This window comes from Triticum aestivum, chromosome 4D (genome assembly GCF_018294505.1).
Source record: "Triticum aestivum cultivar Chinese Spring chromosome 4D, IWGSC CS RefSeq v2.1, whole genome shotgun sequence".
In the NCBI taxonomy this organism is placed as follows: Eukaryota; Viridiplantae; Streptophyta; class Magnoliopsida; order Poales; family Poaceae; genus Triticum; species Triticum aestivum.
In genome coordinates this window covers 344,195,002-344,215,020 of record NC_057805.1, presented here as the reverse complement: position 1 = coordinate 344,215,020, position 20,019 = coordinate 344,195,002, and the positions used below count along the sequence as shown (strand labels likewise).

At 47.6% G+C, this 20,019-nt stretch overlaps 3 protein-coding genes across 7 annotated transcripts; 2 read left to right on the top strand and 1 right to left on the bottom strand.

Moving 5' to 3' along the window:
• The first annotated feature begins 1,543 nt into the window (after positions 1–1,543).
• Positions 1,544–4,479, top strand: LOC123097812 (arogenate dehydratase 2). Of its 2 annotated transcripts, none has more exons than XR_006447457.1 (11): positions 1,544–1,850; positions 1,983–2,044; positions 2,159–2,251; positions 2,878–3,078; positions 3,161–3,244; positions 3,403–3,498; positions 3,575–3,652; positions 3,757–3,849; positions 3,935–3,998; positions 4,106–4,187; positions 4,253–4,479. XR_006447457.1 is itself a non-coding variant. In XM_044519643.1 (11 exons), exons 1-11 carry the CDS (start codon positions 1,571–1,573, stop codon positions 4,310–4,312), a joined length of 1,197 nt encoding a protein of 398 aa, XP_044375578.1. In that variant the 5' UTR covers positions 1,544–1,570; the 3' UTR covers positions 4,313–4,479. The 2 variants fall into 2 exon arrangements, 1 of the variants encoding a protein (XP_044375578.1); XM_044519643.1 differs by having other exon boundaries at positions 3,931–3,998.
• An 8,076-nt stretch (positions 4,480–12,555) lies between these two features.
• Positions 12,556–16,192, top strand: LOC123097811 (probable sugar phosphate/phosphate translocator At3g11320). Its single transcript, XM_044519642.1, has 4 exons — positions 12,556–13,254; positions 14,167–14,270; positions 14,501–14,729; positions 15,633–16,192. The coding sequence occupies exons 1-4, from the start codon at positions 12,769–12,771 to the stop codon at positions 15,780–15,782; spliced, it is 969 nt and encodes a 322-aa protein (XP_044375577.1). The 5' UTR covers positions 12,556–12,768; the 3' UTR covers positions 15,783–16,192.
• Positions 16,193–17,515: 1,323 nt separating this feature from the next.
• Positions 17,516–19,986, bottom strand: LOC123097810 (probable RNA-binding protein ARP1). Of its 4 annotated transcripts, none has more exons than XM_044519637.1 (6): positions 19,658–19,986; positions 19,372–19,579; positions 19,111–19,267; positions 18,528–18,567; positions 18,101–18,420; positions 17,516–17,862 (listed from the first exon to the last, which is right to left on the bottom strand). In XM_044519637.1, the coding sequence occupies exons 1-6, from the start codon at positions 19,853–19,855 to the stop codon at positions 17,826–17,828; spliced, it is 960 nt and encodes a 319-aa protein (XP_044375572.1). In that variant the 5' UTR covers positions 19,856–19,986; the 3' UTR covers positions 17,516–17,825. The 4 variants fall into 4 exon arrangements, with proteins under 4 accessions (XP_044375572.1, XP_044375575.1, XP_044375573.1 ...); XM_044519640.1 differs by having other exon boundaries at positions 18,150–18,420; positions 19,658–19,985; XM_044519638.1 differs by having other exon boundaries at positions 18,101–18,417; positions 19,658–19,985.
• Positions 19,987–20,019: the final 33 nt, after the last annotated feature.

Genomic DNA, 20,019 nt, shown 5'->3' with positions numbered 1-20,019 from the left:
TAAAAAAAGATAAATGATTTAATCTGATTTATCCTCTGCCCTCAAGCATTGTAGTATGTCTCCAGCGGGTTTGACACCTTAGTTGCCTCGGCACCATTAGCTTTGAGGAACAAAAGGCTATCATCTGCAAACAAAAAGATAGTTAACAGGCGGAGACAAAGGCTCCACTTGGATCATAACAATTTGAGATGACTTGTCTAAATTATTTAGGAGGCACGAAATGCCCTATGCTACCAACAAATATGGGTAAGGGAAAATAGGATCCCCTTGTCGAAGTTCTCTGCTTGGTCTGAACTCTTCAAGATTCTTGCCATTGAAAAGAAGTGCATATGTAATAGAGCTAACCATGTTCATGACAATTTCCACCCACTTATGAGAAAATCTCAACTTCATCATGATAGCTCTCAAGTAATCTCACTCAACCCTGTCATAGGCCTTCATCATGTTGATCTTGAGTGCACAATAGTGATGCTTAACTGCCTTATTGCGGTTCATGAAGTGGAGACATTCATAAGCAATAATAGTATTATTAAATACGCAGGTACACACCTAGAAACATAAAGAAAAAAACACACAAACACACACATGATACCCAACATATACAATAAGCGAATTGAGCTATGCTCAGATGGTTTGGTTCCTTGTGATGGTACCAACCTAGGTTGGTTCAAGTTCTAGACTTGACATTGATCATATTTTTCTGGATTTATTTCAGTCCATCTGGCGACATGCGTTCAGTGGAAGAGACATTCACGTTGACTTGGAATGCGTGTGTGGGGACTTCATTAATCTCAAGATGATGTGCCGGCTTACTATCTTGGAGGTGCTCATAAGGGTAGGATGTCCATGCGTTCATAGGGGTGAGTGTATGTGCATATGTAAAAATGCGACTAGGGAAAGCTTTCCTCCCCTCGATCTCCGTCGGCGAGCCCGTGGATTTGCCTCCCCTCCGCCTGCCGCTCCGATTGCCGGTGGCGGGGAGGGGATTTCTAGTGCCTCGTCTGCGGCTAGTAGATAGGTAGGATTTTAGTTCTCGAAGAGGCGACGTTTGGACGGATGGCGGCGCTTCTTCTTCGAGTCAGTCTTCCGGGCTCCGATCCTCCTCAAGTTCGTCCGCTGGGATGGACTAGATGGAGCTCCTGCGTAGATTCCTGCCAGCTCCTTGGGGCGGCGAGGTTAAGGTTTCTCGTCGTGCATACGCAGCGGTGATATTTGGTGTTAAATTCTTCAGATCGATTCAAAGATTCAACACGATGACTGCGGCTCTGGGACGCTGGTCCTTAGGGGCACGTGCACGAAGACTTTTCAGTTTTTATCGACAAGGTCAGGCCGGCTCCAGTATGGGAGCGACGATAGCGGCGCGTCAGCGACTTGTTCTGGTGGCTGCAATGGTCGTTTGGTGGTCCATGGACCTCGATGTAATTCTTATTATGTTTGAGGTGTTTTCTAAGAATCTTTGTAATAGACATCTTTTCGGAAAAATAAAGAAAAAAACTAAATGAAAAAGAAAACACGTAACTTAAAATTAGAAACCCCACCCCCTCCTTCCTCCTTAACCAGCGCGGTGGCTATGGCCTCCATGACTGCCCCGCGGCTCCCCTTCCTCGCGGCCCGAACATGCTCTGCCGCCGCCGCTTTCTCTTCGTTGTCCTCCTCCCCGTTACAATGCTGCCCCGTTAAACGTACCAGCGCAACCAACACCAACTCAGCCCCCCTCCTTTCTGCCTCGCGGCCAGGGGCGCCCGCGGCGGACGGCGTAGGGTCCGCCGACCTCAACCGCCTCCGGGCCTCTGCTATGCCTGTCGCGGACAGCCCTCTACCCACTTACACCGATCCACATGAGTTGCCTCGTAAGTCAACCGGCGACGCTTTTTTAGCCCGATCTCTAATCGTTCTTTTCTTGTCTGATAACTGTATATAATAAACTAACTAATCTGTTGGTGCTTTCTTCATGGCGTGCGTGGTACTGTACCGGGTATTAGGGCCTCTCACTGGTGCGGATCTAATGGAGTCAGGCGGGGAGGGGCTCAAGGTTGCCTACCAGGTGCTCGACGAAACGCGTGTGTTGTTTCAGTTCACTGCGCATCAATGTCCCTGCTTGTGTATGTGCTCTTTTCGTTGTAAATCTGAAAGGGAGTTTGGTTTGCTGTCTGTTCAGGGCTTCCCAGGAGCTTACAGCGAGTCCGCAGCAAAGAAGGCCTATCCACATTGCCAGACCGTGCCATGCGAGCACTTCGATACTGCATTTCAGGTACCGTCGTAGGATCCTTTTTGGGGCCTGTTTAGGTATGTTTGCATGGTGTATGTCGTGCAGTGTGTTACACGTTTTGCTTTGTTTGGTTCATTTCTCGGTTTCAGGATGATGGATATTGAGTCAGAAAAGGTTAAATGTTTGTTGCATGAAATTTGTTTGAGGATTTGGTCTTTATGCACGGAGCTGGGCATGCTCCGTGTTTATTTTATGCAGTATGCCAGTATTGCACAAACAAATACTGGTTTGCCGAAAGAACCTATCACTGGCACATATCATCTGTCCATAATCGTTCCTTTTTCCGAGACAACATGCTCATGAGAGCTCCTGTTGAGGCAAATTTATGCTTATAAGTTTGAAGTATCTAATTTAAATGATTTAGAAAATGTTGGCAGTCGAAGTTTCGTAAGTTAACTGTACATATTATGCTCAGAATGACATCCCTTAGGGAACTGGAGAGATTATTGTATTAGCAAGATCTTCTAAACTGGCCTTTCCATACATGAGTAGATCAAGCATTTCCATATATATCTCTTCCATGGCATATTGTAATACATAGACCATGGTCTTTGTGGCACAAGCAAATGAATGTGTTGCAATTTTAATGTCTTCTGGTCCTTTATCAGGCTGTTGAAAACTGTACAGTTGATAGGGCAGTACTGCCACTTGAGAATACTCTGGGCGGTAGTATACATCGGAACTATGACCTTCTACTTCGTCATGAGCTACACATAGTTGGAGATGTTCGCCATGCAGTTCGGCATTGCTTGTTAGCCAATCGTGGGGTGAAGATTGGAGACCTAAGAAGTGTGATGAGCCATCCCCAGGTAAACATCTTGGATAGTGTGGCCTTAATATTTTAACTTGTTTGTGTAATAACCTTACGAACACATTATTTTATATTCTCAGGCTCTTGCGCAATGTGAGCATACACTGACAGAGTTAGGAATTGAACAGAGACAAGCTGTTGATGACACTGCTGGTGCAGCAAAGGTAGAATGATGCTTTCTTCTACCTGGAATTTAGATTCTGATGGATATATATTTGGTTCAAACTTTTGAATCATGTCGATTTTTTAATCGATGAATTTCAAGTGCCTCATCAAGTGAAATCACTGTCATTAACCATAACGCTACATGCTTGTTTCATAGTTATTTACAGAACAAATGCTCCAAGATACTGGTGCCGTTGCCAGTTCATTAGCTGCTGAACTTTATGGACTGGATATTCTTGCTGAAAATATTCAGGTATTGTGGTTTCATGCTAAATCAGGACACTGTATTCTGTTCTTTATCCTCAACATTAGTCCATCACATCCCTTAGGACGAAAAAGAGAACGTCACCCGTTTTATGATGCTTGCTCGGGAACCTATTGTACCTCAGGTTGATAAACCATTCAAGGTACAGATTGTAGTGGGAACTCACTTTCATGTTCCTTTATAGTCGTCCTTCCCAATGGAAAAACAAAGCTGGTTGATTTGTTGCATGATCCATTTTATTTTCAGACCAGCATTGTGTTTCCACTTGAAGATTGGAAACCTGCACAACTCCTCAAGGCACTTGCAGTTTTTGCACTGAGGGACATCAACCTCACCAAGGTGTATTGAACAACCTTGCTTTGCTTTATAGCTTGCATGTGTGCTTTGTAAAATTCTCTAACAGTGTGTTTTGATGTGAAGATAGAAAGCCGCCCACACAAGAAAAGGCCTTTCCGTGTAGCTGATGACACTTTCTCCACACCCGTCAAGTTAGATAACAATCCTATGACCGCCACATTTATTCAATTTTGTTTCTTCAAGTCTTAACCAAATATGAAAACCACTAGTTCTAACCCGTTGATCCTTGGCTGAATAGGTACTTCAACTACCTCTTTTATGTCGACCTTGAGGCATCAATGGCTGATCCAAAAACTCGGAAAGCTCTTGGAAATTTGGAGGTCATCTTCCTTAGTTGTTTTATCTGGCATCAAGAGAACGATGACTCATTTTACTTTATTTGCAGGAGTTTGCACCCTTTGTAAGAGTCCTGGGGAGCTATCCTACAGACGTGAGCGAAGTTTGAATAACAAGTGCTTGCTGCTAATCACATCCTAGTGAGTAATCATGGAGAGTCAGAAAGATGCAGCTCTCAGAGCCTATTTCCTATTTGGATTGGGATTTAAGCGGTCTTACTCATAAACTGTACCTGGCCATTTAACAGCAGAATAGCGGATGTACTCAGGGTGGGTAGAACTGGAATTCTGAACTATGCATTGTGGGGGTCAACAAAGTGATATGTGGTGATTTTGTGGGTGGGTGGGTGGGTGAGGTACTGTCACGAGGTCTTTATTTAGTTGGGCCGAAACTTCTTCAAAATTCCCCAATAAGCCCTTCTACAATGGGGAAAGCTCTGTTCATAAATTTGACTAGGAAGCCCAGTTCAATTAAATTAAACTAGAGAGGAACACCGGTACAGAACGAGCTTTGGAGGCTTTTTTCGTTCATGGGCCGGTGGTGGTTCCCCTTTCCATTTCAAAGCCTGTGTCGCTAATACTCGGCACAACGAAGTGGTTTCCAAAACCACATGCGCTGATGCCCCACCGCAAGCGGTTTACATAGACAAACCGCCTCCAATGCGAGGACGTCTAAAGTAATGGAATGATCGAAGGCGCCGCTGTGGGGGTTCTGGCAGTTCCAATGTTGAACCTTTACTGACCTTTCTGCATTACGAAGAAAACTGTCTTGGTTGCCTTGATGGATGACAAATTGGCATGTTAGCAAAGTTCCAAAATAGTAACAGTAAAGTTGCAATGTCAATAAAGTCACTGTACTTTTTAGTAACAACCTTGCTAGATGATCTTCCGAGTTGTTGGGTTCATAGTTCCCACTAGGAGTGACAGATCAGGGGAATATCATCGTGTGGAGGCATTGTTCTGTGCCGGGCGAAACATTCCAGCTGCCAGGGCATGTGCCCAGCTAAGCTAGTATTTAGAGCAGGGCTGGATCTAGCATGTGCTCATGGTCATTTGATTCTATAATCGCTTCGGTTGTTCTTTTTCCTCAAATTGGTCAAATAATACGCAAGAATTTGCCCATATCTCTCGACGGCTGTATGCCCTTCTTTTCTACAAAGCGATTTCTGCGTGAATGATGTATCATTCGTAGTTACTACCAGTATACTTATCAGGAGCAGTGACAGGCATTCATCTTTTCAGGATGACTGCCCATAATGAAAGTAACTTCAACAGTAACAAATTTGCTTATGTGACAATGATTTAATGAGAGAGATGATTTGAGTAACATAGCTAGTTAGGGCATCTCCAAAGCGAACCCGTAAACCTCCCGCAACCATCCGGACCGCGTTGCTCGGACCGCGAAGCCATCCAACGCCGACCTGTATCGGTCCGGACGCGATTTCTCTCGTAAATCAGAGATAAACGTGGGGGAGGTTTGCTGGAGTCCGGACCGATCCCAAGCTTGTTTTTTGACAGCCCTGGCCCACCAAAAACCCCGGCGCCAGCTGCCCGCATTCATGCCGCTGTAGAGAGCGCCGCTCAATATTGAAGACGGCTCAGGGCGGACGCGACCTCTCACCGTCTCCGCCATTGAAGCGGCGCGCCGGCCGAGCTCGACGCCCGCGACGCGTCTCCTCTGTCCGCGCCTATTCAATGCCGGAGACGCGTGACTGGACGGGACGACTATCTACCGTGTCGGTTCAATGTTGTTGTCCATCCGTTTGCCGCTATTAAGCAGGCTCGCCGGCCAAGAAACCCACTCCGGCGCCGCGCATTGACACACTCGGACGCCTGGCCTCAGTGGAATCTGCTATATAAAGGCGGCCACACCCGGCTAACTCACCACAATGCCAGCCCCTCCACATCCTCGTCCCTTGCACTGCATCCGCCATGACCGCCAGCGGGAAAGCACTATGGGACAGTCTGTCACCGGAGATGAAGCACGCGGTGGCCGCCCTTCCCGCCACCTGGCATAGCCGCCGTGCCAGGCGGATCGAGGTCGGCTTGCCAGCCAGCTTGCCTGAGGTCTCCGACGACAAGGATGACACCACGATGGAGACTGGCTCTGACGACTCCGCCCCGGCTCTCGCGCCTCCTGTGCACGCCGGCTTCACCATGGAGCGGGCGCGGGCGCAGTTCAATGCCGCCATTGGCAGAGGTGCAGCCTGCGCCGGCGCCTTTCTCGGCGTTCTAGCAGGCGCAGGAGGAACAACAGTACAACATGTTCCTCCTGAAACAATACCAGTTGGCGGAGAGCCAGATCTACGGCGAGCACGCGAGCGAGGAAGCCATGGCGGCCATAGCCGCAGCGAACCCAAATTTCGTCGCGGAGCAGCGTGCCATCTACGATGTCATCCGCGTTCAAGCCGCCGCTCGCCAGGAAGTGGCAACCGCGGAGAAGGACATAGCCAACTGCGCCTCCTACGCGCCAGTAACGAACCATCAGCCGGCCCGGTGGGATGACGACAGTCAAGGTGCCACAATTTCTCTCGTGGACCTCACGTCCACCGGCGACGGACAAGGCGCGGACTCCTCCGAGGATGAGTAGGCCACGGGAGGCGGCGAGGCTTGGTGTTCCATGTGGGCCAGTTCGTCTCCCGTGTTCTACTCTTCCTCGTCGGAGACCGCACATTCACTTCATCGGTCTTATCGCCGGTGCTCATAGAGACGGCTGAAGAAGGATGACACGGGCTTGGACGCCGGGCGACACCGCTGTAGGATAGATTTAGGGGCGGGTCTTTTTTTCTAAATGTTCGAACTGTAGTTAAATCCGTCGTATTTGTATGAAATTTGTCATGTTTATACAAAATCCGGCCGTGTTTGCATGAATTTCATCCGGTTTGTTGAAAAATAATTTGAAATGTATGTAGATAGCGTTGAATGTTGATCTCCCGCATCCATGTCCGCCGACTGGTCCGCCTGTTGACGGACGGATGCGGGAGGTTTTTTACATGTTGCCGTTGGAGTAGTTAGTCCTGTTGAGTAAAAAGGGATCGTGATGAGAAAGAGAGTTGGGATCCTAAAAAACTTGGTCAACGGCTCGGTTCCACGCACTGACACACATGGCCAAATTTGGGATCGCGTGAAATTGGTCTGCCTCGTGACAGCTCATTAGCGTACGATTTCTGCAATGGCTTTTCGTGGTACTGGGTCGCACATAGTATCGTACAGTGCAAGTTTTTTCGCGCCTCGCTCTGTTTGCTTTTGTTGTGAAGAGGGGTTAATCAGCAGAGCGACGAGGCGATGAATCGATTCCTCACCACAAGATGCAACAAAATTGAATCGATTCCATTCCTCGGGAACGGGGCGCAATCGGAATATGCCTTCCTCTCGTTTGCCCGCGCCTTTTCCTCCCGTTAAAGCGAGACTCAATCGTACGTATCCTGCTGCGATCCATCGTGCCAACTTTATGAGTAGAATCTACCACCAGTAGGCACAAACCGTCACTGTCAGTACGCGTCGTTGTTACTTACCAGTGTGATCAAGCATTAACTACGTACCGTGGTTAGGGGCAGGAACCATCTCGCTGACTTCCTCCAAATGGCGCGTGGAAAACCAACTCGTGTGCGCCCAGCTAGCACGGCCACCTCGCCGCCGGTTCGTGTAGGAGTTCCGTTCATACTTGAGTACCGCTACTTGGACCGTATCCGTTCCGTGACCGTGAGCGACTGGGTCCAGGAATTAGGCAGGCAATCACTCCGCTGCCGCCGCCGAAGACGTCGACGGCGATCGTTTCAACGATCCGTCGCAGCGCGCGTGCAGTCGGCAGTAGGTCACGAAAGCTTTATTACTCTAGTCTGCTACTTCCTCCGTCCTTTAATATAAGAGCATTTTCTTAACTAATCCATATCGTAATATAAGAGCGTTTCGACATTAGAGTAGTAACTAAATAAAAAAGGTAAAGAGCCCCTCCATAAAAATATTACAATTACATCACCTCTGAAGAACTTAACTTCACTTCACACTTGCTCTTGTATTATGAGACTGAGGAGTAGTAACTAAATATAATTGTTGGTAATGGAGCTGGGCTGGATTGTAGAGCCGGTGTTCATGCGCTGCCGCCAAATTTAAGGTCGTCGTTGCCAGCTGCGGATTCGTTTCCCGCCGAACCTCTCACCGAACACGCTTTGCAAATCTTGTGTTTGTACCGGGTGGGCAGTGTCACTATGGCTTAGAGTACGACCAATATCGTTGGACTACTTGCTAAAGCTCTTTAATTAGAACAGATAGAAGATATAGATGATAACTAAACTTTTACATCTTCAAGCCTCAAAACACTTCTTCAATAGATGACGTAGATGAAAAGAAAAATATATCTCCGGAACACGGAGATGTAAATTACAACACTTCGTGATGTAAATACACATCTTCACCTACAGGAGATGTAAAACTGGCGGCGACGCGCCAACTGCCCAACCGTCTTTAGTTTTGTTTCGCCCGCCCGCCCAACTACTGCTGTCCTCCGTCGCCTGCGATTTCTAGCCGAAAACTTTGTGGCCGCCGTCTATTCGTCCACCCTGACCCCGCTACCCGCCGCAGCACCGATTTGGGTCCGTCCCGCCGCACTTTCGCCGCCGCGCCACTCGCCCACCACATCACGTCGTCGCCGCCCCGCTGCCAGATCCGACCGCTCCATCGCCCTCGTCACCGGTTCCGCCGCTCTCCGCCGTCGCCCGCCTTCAAATTGGCCGAGGCGGCCGCGCGCTAACTGCCCAACCGTCTTTATTTCGTTTCGCCCTCCCGCCCAACTGCTGCTGTCCTCCGTTGCCTGCGATTTCTGGCCGAAAACTTTGTCGCCGCCACCCGTTCGTCCACCCTGACCCCGTCGCGACCCCGCCACCCGCCGCCGATTTGGGTCTATCCCGCCGCACGTCCTCCGTCGTGCCACTCGCCCACCACATCACGCCGCTATCGCCCCGCTGCCAGATCCGCCGCTCCATCGCCCCCGCCATCGCTTCCGCCGTCGCCCGCCTTCAAATTGGCCGAATTGGCCGCTTCTCCCCCGCGGAATCGCCGCCGTGCCGCTCCATGATTTGAGCTCCCCCTGCCACGCCGCCATTGTCGGATTCGAGCCGCACACTTGCCGCCGCTTTTTCGCCGCCAAACTCGACCTTCTCATGCCGCACGGCCATCGCACCGCTGCCCCGCCGCAACCAATGCGCCGTTCAATTCATAGTCGCGCCGCCGGCCATTTGAGCTCCCACCGCCGCATTCGACCTCCCGACTCTCGTCGCTCGGTCCGCCGGCGCTCCTCCCGGCTCTCGACGCTGGGCCGCCCGCGCTCATGCCGACTAGTTTTACATCTTCATTTGCATCATTTATTGGAATTGAACGTTTACATCTTCAATATACATCATTTGTTGGAGTTGCCTCTTTTTTGAAGATGTAAAAAGCATTTTTTGGAGATGTAAATTTTTACATCTCCAAATTTGCATCTTTTATTGGAGATGCTCTTAGGATATTGCAAGGTAGAGTTATTGGCTGACTCTCTCGATCCATATCATCATGGGCTCAGTTCTCTAAAGCCGGGTAAATGCCTTCTTTCTTAGATCTGTATCATTGAGAGCTGATTATTAAACATTCCTGCGATGCATTTTTCTAAGCCAACTTTACATGAGAAATTAGCATTGAACAAACCAACCTAGGAAGACAACAGCCAGACTCTTGGAATTCTATTTCTATATCGAAAAGAAAAACAATCTCTACTACTTACAAAATAACTGGTGTTCTTTTTTCTGTCAAGCAAAACTCTTCGTCAACCGGTTTCCCTCATGCCAACATGTCCCTTCATTGATTCGTTTCCATCCCGCTGTTTTTCCTTCACCACACCATATTTAACCGCACCTTCCACGTATGATAGTCAATCATCTTAATTTACTTATCTTTTGAACCTTTTGAACCATTTTTACCTTAATTTCTTACGAAACTGCTCATCAAATTATAAGGTAAATTAGTTACATAATTTGGTAAGCATTTATTTACAGAAACGCGTTTATTTACAAAATATTTATACCCCGTAGCAACGCACGTGCATTGTTCTAGTTTCCTAAAAAGTTACTTATATTTCTTGTAGTAAAGTCTCTGAAGAACTTATTTTATATGTTTTTTCTCATCTCTCTCCTGCACATCATGGTTTTTTCCTTTGCGATGAACACCCTAAAAGAACAAATTAGGTGACAAGCACATTGTGTCATTGCTATTACAAACATTATAACATCACAAAGATTTGACAAAAACATCATGAATAACAGGACACTACTAGAACAAGATTTACCAGTTTAGAGAAAATTATGGAAAATAAATCAAGTAAAACAAACAAATGCTACAATTATTACGTAAAGTAATGATTTTTGAAGTTATGATAAGTATGGACCACAAATGATTTTATTACTTTACCAAATTTCACACATGCACATTCCTATCGATATTCTACATCTATGGTTTTTAGTCACAATTTTTCTAGAAAAATCTTAGATAAAGAACTCTTTGCTAAGTGTTATATGTCATCACCATATGGTCTGATGCTATTTTTTGGTAGTGCAACCCGTATCACAAACATTTGATCATCACGCACACATGTACACAACTTGTAGCATTGGCGGTGATATGTTATCGCACTTCATTACATCATCTCCTACCTCTGTATGGGTTTGCGAATGGCATTTTTCTCAAACCCGTAGGTAACCACAATTATGATGGGAAAACTTTGTTTTTGCCACTCTAGCTTTTGACCACTTTGTTTTTGCCACTCTAGAATTTGACATTTCACTTTTGCCACTTTTAGTTTTTGACAATACATCACAATTGCCATTCCATGGCAAAAACAATAATTTTAGAGTGACACTTATGATACATTGTCAAAATGTGAAGTGGCAAAAGTGAAATGAAAAATTATTGCTTTTGCCACGAAATGGCATTTGTAATGTATTGTCAGAAGCTAAGAGTGGCAAAAGTGATATGTCTAATTCTAGAGTGGCATAAGCAAAATGGGCAAAAGTTAGAATGGCAAAAACAAAGTTTTCCCAATTATGATCCCTTATGATTTGTCTTCCAATATATTTTGTCGCGATCACAACTCATTTACATCTCATCGATCCATTATCAGCGAGTATTTTCGCATAGTGTAAATGTCATTCGTTGCACTTTTTAGCTCAGAAGAACTTTCAATAAAATTCTTTTAACATGTATCGTGAATTGAGAGAAGGGTTAATTGTGGATTGGTATTTAAAATTACATGATACAATACTAAATTACGACCCTTTACTTTCTTGGACGTGCTAGAGCAACCCATATCGGCATGGTTTGTAAATGACACGTTCCCAAACCCGCGGGTTGCGACAATTATGGCCGCTTATGCCTTATCTGCCAATCTATTTTGTCGCGGAGAGTTGATGTGCCTTAAACTTAACTCGGCAACGGATCACAGCTCATTTACATCCCATTGATCCAATGTCAGCAATTTTGGGCATAGCGTCAATATCATTTGTTTGCAAATGGCGTGTTCCCAAACCCGCAAGTTGCGACAATGGTGACCCCTTATGCCTTATTTTCCAAACTATGTCTTAACTCGGTGACGTGCCTTAAACTCAACTCGGTGACGGATCACAGCTCATTTATGTCTCATCGACCCAATGCCAGTAATTTTGGCATAGCGGCAATGCCATTTGTCGCGGTTAGTAGCTAAAAAGCATGTGCAGATATATTTTATCTGACCTGCCATGCATCGGAAATTTAAGAAATGATTAAACATGAATTGGTATTTTAAATGACCTTAATAGCACTCTAATTCTATGGCAAGTTATGATGACATGAAATTAGTATCATTCTTTTCCTCATTTAATACTGCAACATATCAGCAATATGCCTGGAGGATGCTTGGATCCAAAGGACTTATTTTAGTCTGACTAAAAATAGTATTTTTAAAAGGCTAAAGTTCCAAACACCCCTGACTAAAAAGGGGCTAAAACTAGTCTTGAGACTAAATTTTTTTAGTTAGGGATACCCCTACTAAAATGTGGATTAGTCCTCCCTCTCCTCATTTAACTCCTCTCCTTTAACACAGGTGAGTTCTGGATTGGAGGGTTTGGAAGATAATAAATGCTCATTAACTTGATTTTAGTTTCTTTAGTATTTGGATCCAAGCATGGGTGAGACCAGCAAGTTTTAGTCCCACTACTTAATAGTCATGAGACTAAAACGTATCAAGCACCCTCCTAGTAATTAACATTGCACATGACTACACGAATAAATATGAATATGAGTAATTATAAATATACTGAACGAAACAAATTTAGATCCAGGGAAAGGAGAAAACCAGTCGCCCGCCCCCGTCCGTTCTCGCTGCATCCATCCACCGACAGAGAGAGCCGTCTCCTCCCAATTCCCATAAACACAAGCTCACACGCCTCCGCTCCGAGCCCAAACCCACCACCAATTCAACCGCGACCCAACCCACCCCGTCATTCTCACCACCGGCGCCTCCCCCCTCCTCAGATCCGCGCGCGCCCGCGCGCGACCAGCCGCGATGACGGCCAAGGGCGGCGCGTCGCCGGCGCCGGGCGGCGCGGGGGCTGCGGCCAACGGGCGCTTCTTCACCGTGGGGCTCGTCACCGCCTGGTACTCCTCCAACATCGGCGTGCTCCTGCTCAACAAGTACCTCCTCAGCAACTACGGCTTCAAGTACCCAATCTTCCTCACCATGTGCCACATGTCCGCCTGCGCGCTCTTCTCCTACGCCGCCATCGCCTGGCTCCGGATCGTGCCCATGCAGCTCGTGCGCTCCCGCGTCCAGCTCGCCAAGATCTCCGCGCTCAGCCTCGTCTTCTGCGGCTCCGTCGTCTCCGGCAACGTCTCGCTCCGCTACCTGCCCGTCTCCTTCAACCAGGCCGTCGGTGCCACCACCCCTTTCTTCACCGCCGTGTTCGCCTACATCATGACCGTCAAGCGGGAGTCGTGGATCACGTACCTCACTCTCGTCCCCGTCGTCACCGGCGTCGTCATCGCCAGCGGCGTAAGTTATTACCTGCTCCCTCTCCGTCGCCCGTTTTCGGTAGATCTGTTGGTGTCGGGGTTGGATCTGAGGGGAATTCAGGTTTCGCTAGCTCGGGATTCGGGAGCAGCGAGACTGAGATCTAGCTGATGGGGAGAGGAGGATCTGTCACAATAGTGTCTAATTACTTGGACTAAAATGGTAGGCCACTCTCTCGAGTTGATTGAGCGTGCTGTCTGATACGTCCACAACTTTCTCCACAAGGGAGAACTTTAGGGATGATGAGTTGGGCAGGGCAATACTGCAATAGGTTGCCTCATGTCCAGGCATCTCTTTTGACAGCCATTTAGTTGTCTGGAGAGTAATCCCGTTGGCTGATTGTTTGCATGATCATATCGTCATTGGGGGGATTGGTTCGGGTTCCTGAGGAAATATAATCGTTCTGCCATAAAACTCCACAGTGAAAATTCTAGTTTCCAAGTTGACCTTCCGTCATATACAGGAAAAACCCACATTTGTTTGTATCTCAACCTTATTGGTTTATTTTAGTATGCATATTATAAGCTTGGGGATCGAAAAACCTTTGGTTTTGAATCTCAGGAAATTACTTGTGGCAACTGATGATATATAGCTTGAATACTCCTGACAAGGAAGATTTTATATTTGTCCGTTAGACGTTGTGATGTTAATTGTGGCATTATTAAGCTGAACCCCTTGCGACGGATTCTGTGGTATGGAGCTGTTGTAATTTCCAGTGTAACACACTAGGTCAGCAAATTGTGGGCTGATGGTAGCAGCACTGCATTTAGTAGATTATGACTTGCATTTATCTTCTGTAGTTAGCAAATTGTTGCTGTTCTTGCAGTCTATGAGAGAGCTGGATTTGCATGTTCTTTCATCAACTAACTATTAAGGCGCAAACCTAATTTACAGGGCGAGCCTAGCTTTCATCTGTTTGGATTCATCATGTGCATTGGAGCCACTGCCGCAAGGGCGTTGAAGACCGTGTTGCAAGGAATTCTTCTGTCGTCTGAGGGGTAATCAGTTTTTCTCTGCATTTGTGTGGATGACACATTATGAATGGATGCTCTATACTATTCATGAGAAAATATAGACAAAAAATAGGAAGCTTCTAGGATTTGCCTTTTTAGGTATATATACCGGGTGTTGTGTGTATACTTCTAGGCTTTGTGTATTTAGGTATATCTTAACCATTCCTTCTAAAAAAAGGTATATCTTGACTCTTGACTATTCTGCCGTCTTGCAGGGAGAAGCTTAATTCTATGAACCTGCTCTTGTACATGGCTCCGATTGCTGTCATTCTCTTGCTTCCTGCTACCCTCTTTATGGAGGATAATGTTGTTGGCGTTACAATAGAACTGGCCAAAAAGGATTTCACCATTGTTTGGTTGCTGTTGTTCAACTCTTGCTTGTCATATTTTGTCAATTTGACCAATTTCTTGGTGACCAAACACACTAGCGCATTGACTCTGCAGGTACGTCATTCTTTCTCGCTGTTAATTAAATTCATTCTCGTTCATAAGTTACTGGCGCATAGCTTAGCAGGCTGTGCAAAAAAGTTGTTTTACATGTGGCCTTTCATGCCAAAATCTCTTCCATTAACCTACCACATTGTAGATTTGATTTTAAAATGTAGTAAAATGATTTGTAATCATCATTTCATGGCCCTGTATATAGTTCACATCCACAGCAGAGTATGGCTTTTAATTAATGTATTGTACATTTTGAGGTAACACAGAGAATAGGATCAAAATATTTGTTCCAAATATGCATGTAGATGGCTACTTATTTTTCAGCTGTGTCAACCGCAGTCAGTTGCTGTGGAATTCTTATCGTAATTCATTTGTTGTTCTTCATAATTCCTGTGGAACACACAGCTTCAGGTTTTGTTGAATCATTTTGTTATGTGGGCTTGTTGGCACAATTGTTTTTTTAATGGTTATAACGATACTGTATGAATCTGCCTGTGTTAATAGTATTGGCTTGTATGATACACCTGAAGCATTTTATGGATCTGTCTTCAAACTATCGGGTGTTATGGATGGGCCACTGACCCAAATACCAAAACTCTAGAAATATCTGTGGTCCAGATTGTTTTGGGATTTACCTTTATCATTCTAGTCAGCTCCTATTATTGTAGCTGTGGAATTCGTATTGGCTCTATGATTATGAAGATGTTTAGTGAAAATACTTATTGTCTGCATCTGTAACTAAATATCTCAGAACTGTTCTGTTTTGACCATAATGCGTAGCACTTGGTGAACTATATGTTGAGTTTTTGCTCACGAGGTTGTCTTAGTTCGTTCAACCAGTAGATAAGTCCTTGGTTTCAGCAAATGAGCGGCTCGACAATTTAACATATTGACGTCTCTTTCCAGGTCCTTGGAAATGCGAAAGGTGCTGTGGCAGTTGTTGTCTCAATTCTGATATTCAAGAATCCTGTGTCTGTAACCGGAATGCTTGGTTACACCCTCACGGTTATAGGCGTCATTCTTTACAGTGAATCCAAAAAGCGTAGCAAACCCTAAGTTCCCCAGGAAACCGTACATATGGCCGTCCTTTCTCAGTCCGGTCGGTGCCCAGAGCTAATATATGACGGGGAACTACATCCGGGGCGATTGCAACAGATTCTGTGCTGTATGTAGCCGGATGACAAGGACAGAGAAGTCCAATAATACCTGTAGTTTTCCCTTGGATCGCAGAGGCACTTTGTTTTGCTAATGGAAATGATCAATAGAATACAATTTTTTGTGTTTAGAGAATTGTGAGCTGTGGCTCACACTGCCAGCATTGGTTGATACGCTTAGTTTTCGGAAATTGTTTTCCGTTATTCATCAGTTATTGTAAGTTCATGACTCCTGTTCTCTTCTTTTGAAGATTGCATGTACCAAACTTTGCCAAAGAACCTCCTAATATATTATGACACTGAATTTGTTGACACTGTTCTTTTTTCCAAATTAGTCACGGTTAACTGTTGGTGATTGTTTTGTTCTTATAGAGTATTTTTCTCTGAGGGAGCTCATCAAATGATTTTTGGCGCAAATCTGGCGCCGACTAATTAATGTTCTTGCCTGTTGAAGCTTTGTAAGGGCAAATCCTTAAGCCTGATGCTGTGTTGCCTGGTGAACTATGTGCCGTCTCTTGGATCGGGAACGATTCCATCAAGCGTGTTTTGAGACTTCTATTCTGGTGAATTATGTCGTATGTATGAACTTTGCCATGTATATGACTCAGGTATTCATCTCTTGATTTGTCTGTAGACAAATTTCAAGCTAAAACTTTCTCCACAGCACACTTTCATGGAGGGTTGTGCGCTAAAACTTTCTCCGCAGCACACTTTCATGGAGGGTTGTGCGAGAATAGTGCATGACAAATTGCACAACTGCAGTGAAGCAGAGCTCCGGCCGATATCACGTTTTTTCTCTTACACATTGCGTGCGTAAATACAGTTGACTAGCCAATTCCGAAATCCCATTGCGTGCCTAAATACAGGGGAATAGCATGTTCATGCATGTTGAACATATGCCAAATCCCCCCCAACTATGCGGCTAGATACACTAATATATGCTCAATTAATCTCATTTGACAATAGTAGAGTTGAGCCGATTGAACGCTGCTACACACACGACACAGCCTGAACTATTTCTGAAGCGATGCAGCACATCAAGCCGTTCATGTGTTGAGCAAAAGTGGATAGCACCATTGAAACCTCCATCGTGTGGAGTTCAGCCAGCAACTGTCGTTCTCATATTTTTTCTTTTTTAAAACTGGGCAAAAGACTTGCCACTTTCATTGGTTAAGAAGAAGGGTTAGAGGTTTTTGGCAAATAGCCGAATTACAACACATTGCTCTCGCGGCGCTACATTATTCAAATACTTTGCCCCTGCAAGACACCATAGTTTGGATATATCTTTGATTCCAGCAACAAAAACCCCTACCGGCACCGCGGTATTACGGAACATGCGTGCATTTCTCTCGCTCCAAATTTCCCACGAGATAAATCATGAGAGCCGGTTTCGGAGCCGATTTCTTTGTGATAGAAATCTGGTATCCTGCGCCGATTTCTTTGTGATAGAAATCTGGTACCCTGCGTTCTTTTTACGCGTGAGAGCCGGTAATGACGCTCACTTTAAGATGGTCTTGCATTACCGACAATCTGTGATTGTCTCTCAAAGTTCTGTTTTCGAAGTAGAGACGCAATGTGATACTAAGTTTACCAACTCAGCGAGCTCAGGCACACACCATTGCGAGCTCAAGAGAATGACCGAAGATTACGACGATTTTATTCAGGTTCGCTGCCCCTTGCAGCGATGGGACTACAGACGACTTGGTAAAAGGGTTTACCACTGAAAATACGTTGGTAAACGAGAGAGAGAGAGACGGAATAATCTTTGTTACAGACTTTGCTGGGCCGTGCGCCCACCCCATGGGCGCACGGAGTTAGAGGGAATTGAACGAATTGAACGTGGACGAGCGCTTCTTCTTCTTCTTGTGCAGCAGCTTGTTATAATCAGACAGACAGATCTCGGGCGAGCACCTTTTGGTTGGCCTCCTTTTAACTCCTCGCACCGTCACCGTGCCTTCAGCTGCACCCAGCCACCTGCTCCACTGCGCACACGTACGTACAGTGCAAAAAAAGATCAGATCTCGCCAGCTTTCGCGGCAAATATTAAGATGGCGCCTATACAATTTCATACAATCACAAAGCTGTGTTGCACGTTGGTGGTTGCTAGCTGGGACGTGATGTTTCAGCAGTACTGCTACTGGTTTTCGTTCGTTTCACTCTTCCTAAATTAATCCTACTACAGTACTAGCAATCTAGCTTTGAGATGACCAAGTTGGTTACCTTTGGGGGGCACCATGACTGTGGGCTTTGAGATGACCAAGTTGGTTACCTTTGGGGGGCACCATGACTGTGGGCTTTGAGATGATGGCGGGCACGGTGGGCACGGCGGCGGAGACCGGCGGGAAGAAGTGCGCGGCCGGGACGCCCAGCCCCTGCGAGCCGTGGTAGTGGTAGTGGTAGTAGGGGTACACGGGCATCATGCCGTTGGGCGCGAGCATGCCTCCATGCGCCGCCGCCGCCGGGTACGAGAAGTGCCCCTGCGGCTGCATGTAGGACCCGCCCGCGCCAGGCGCCGTCGCCGCCGCCTGGCCCAGCTTCTGCTGTCACGTCACGGAAGCAGCAAAGTGACAATCGTTAATTCTCGATCTACCATGAGTGACACTGCAGCAGCATAAGGTAGTAGTAACATTTTTGGTAGGTAACTTACCGCGTTGTAGCTCAGGTCAGTGACGTAGTTTGGGGAGTAGCTGAATGAACCCACAAAGCAGACAAATCAGTGGTCAGTTTAATATATTTTTTGAGATGCAGTCAGTTTAATATTGATTGATGCTGTAAAAACAGGACAAGGAAAGTCAGATCGGGTAATTAGTTTTCTTTTCTTTTCGTTTATGTAATCTTTTTTCCCCTGCTGCCGTGCAGGCCGGCACGTGGGCACGTGAGGGCACGACGAGGCAGCTGGCCGAGGGGCGCGGTCCGGTCCAGGTCCAGCCTGTGCCCGTGCCTCCCTTGTCGCGTCGCGTGCTGCGAGCCACTGCCGCGCATGTGCCCACGCCATCAGGTCCCCGCGCCCCCTGACGGCCGGGGACCACGCCGCCTCGCCGGCCGCCTGCATGCCAGCGCGACACGCGCCGGTCACGCTCAGCCGCCGCCGCCGGACACGAATCCTCGTACTACGCAACAGAGAACTCTCGCGAGGCGCCGGCAGTCCAAAAGCATTGCCGTCGCGAGGAGGAAGAAGAATATACTACGTGAGGCAGGAGGTGCAGCTAGGATGCGACGTGCGTACGTACCCGTAGTTGGCGGCGGCGGGGTAGAACGGGAGAACGCCGTGGTACTGCTGGTGAGCGCCGTGGCCGTAGTGCGCGGCCTGCGGCGGCGGCGGCGGCGTCGTGGAAGGGTGGTAGTACCACGGCACCGGCGACACGCCCCTGGACCCCACCGCGATGGCTGCCAGTTGATAAATTCCAGAGCCATGTGATCGCCCGTCAGTACGCACGTTGGCGGCAGTAACAACTGGCTTAGCGCGCGCGGATTTGGATTTGCGAGCGTACCTGGCGCGGGCTGGTGGTGAGGGGACGGGAGCGCGGGCATGTGGTGCGGCGCCGGGGTGGTCGGCGGCGAGGGGCGGAGGAGGTGCGGCGGCTGGGGCCGCGGCTTGGCGCCGAGGGAAGCGAGGTTGCAGTTGGCGCGGCGGCCGTTGATGACCGGCGTGCCGTCCTCGCACGCCTTCTTGGCCGCGTCTGCCTCCTTGAACGTCACCTGTTGCATGCAAACGCGTCAGAAGCTAGCATACCACGGCCATGCATGGCAGTGGAGGGAGATGGAGGGGGGACTGACGAAGCCGTAGCCCTTGGAGCGGCCGGTGAGCTTGTCGGAGATGATGACGGCCTCGAGGATGTCGCCGAAGCGCTCGAAGTGCTCGCGGAGGGTGTCCTTGTGCGTCTCCCACGCCAGCCCGCCCACGAACACCTTGGTCAGCGTCGTGTCCCCGAACGCCGCCGCCGGCTGCGCCTGGGCCTGCCCCAACATCGTCATGGCCGGCCGCGCGCGCGCTCTGCCACCCAACTAATTAAGCCTACGTGCCGACCTCGACGACGCAACGAGAGCAGGGCGCGCGGATGGAGCTGAATGGCGATGCACGACGGGGTGGCGACTGGTGAGGAGGCCACCGGGGGGTTTTATATAGACGGGAGTTTATA

Excerpts from the sequence above, each read along its gene's own strand:
- LOC123097812 (XM_044519643.1), top strand. The coding sequence starts at position 1,571 with ATGGCCTCCATGACTGCCCCGCGGCTCCCCTTCCTCGCGGCCCGAACA. Across the intron at positions 3,499-3,574 it reads TTCTTGCTGAAAATATTCAG|GACGAAAAAGAGAACGTCAC; the intron begins GTATTGTGGTTT and ends CACATCCCTTAG. Across the intron at positions 4,188-4,252 it reads AAGCTCTTGGAAATTTGGAG|GAGTTTGCACCCTTTGTAAG; the intron begins GTCATCTTCCTT and ends CTTTATTTGCAG.
- LOC123097811 (XM_044519642.1), top strand. The coding sequence starts at position 12,769 with ATGACGGCCAAGGGCGGCGCGTCGCCGGCGCCGGGCGGCGCGGGGGCT. Across the intron at positions 14,271-14,500 it reads ATTCTTCTGTCGTCTGAGGG|GGAGAAGCTTAATTCTATGA; the intron begins GTAATCAGTTTT and ends GCCGTCTTGCAG. Across the intron at positions 14,730-15,632 it reads CTAGCGCATTGACTCTGCAG|GTCCTTGGAAATGCGAAAGG; the intron begins GTACGTCATTCT and ends GTCTCTTTCCAG.
- LOC123097810 (XM_044519637.1), bottom strand. The coding sequence starts at position 19,855 with ATGACGATGTTGGGGCAGGCCCAGGCGCAGCCGGCGGCGGCGTTCGGG. Across the intron at positions 19,268-19,371 it reads TCACCACCAGCCCGCGCCAG|CCATCGCGGTGGGGTCCAGG; the intron begins GTACGCTCGCAA and ends ATCAACTGGCAG. Across the intron at positions 17,863-18,100 it reads AGTCATGGTGCCCCCCAAAG|TGGAGCAGGTGGCTGGGTGC; the intron begins GTAACCAACTTG and ends ACGTGTGCGCAG.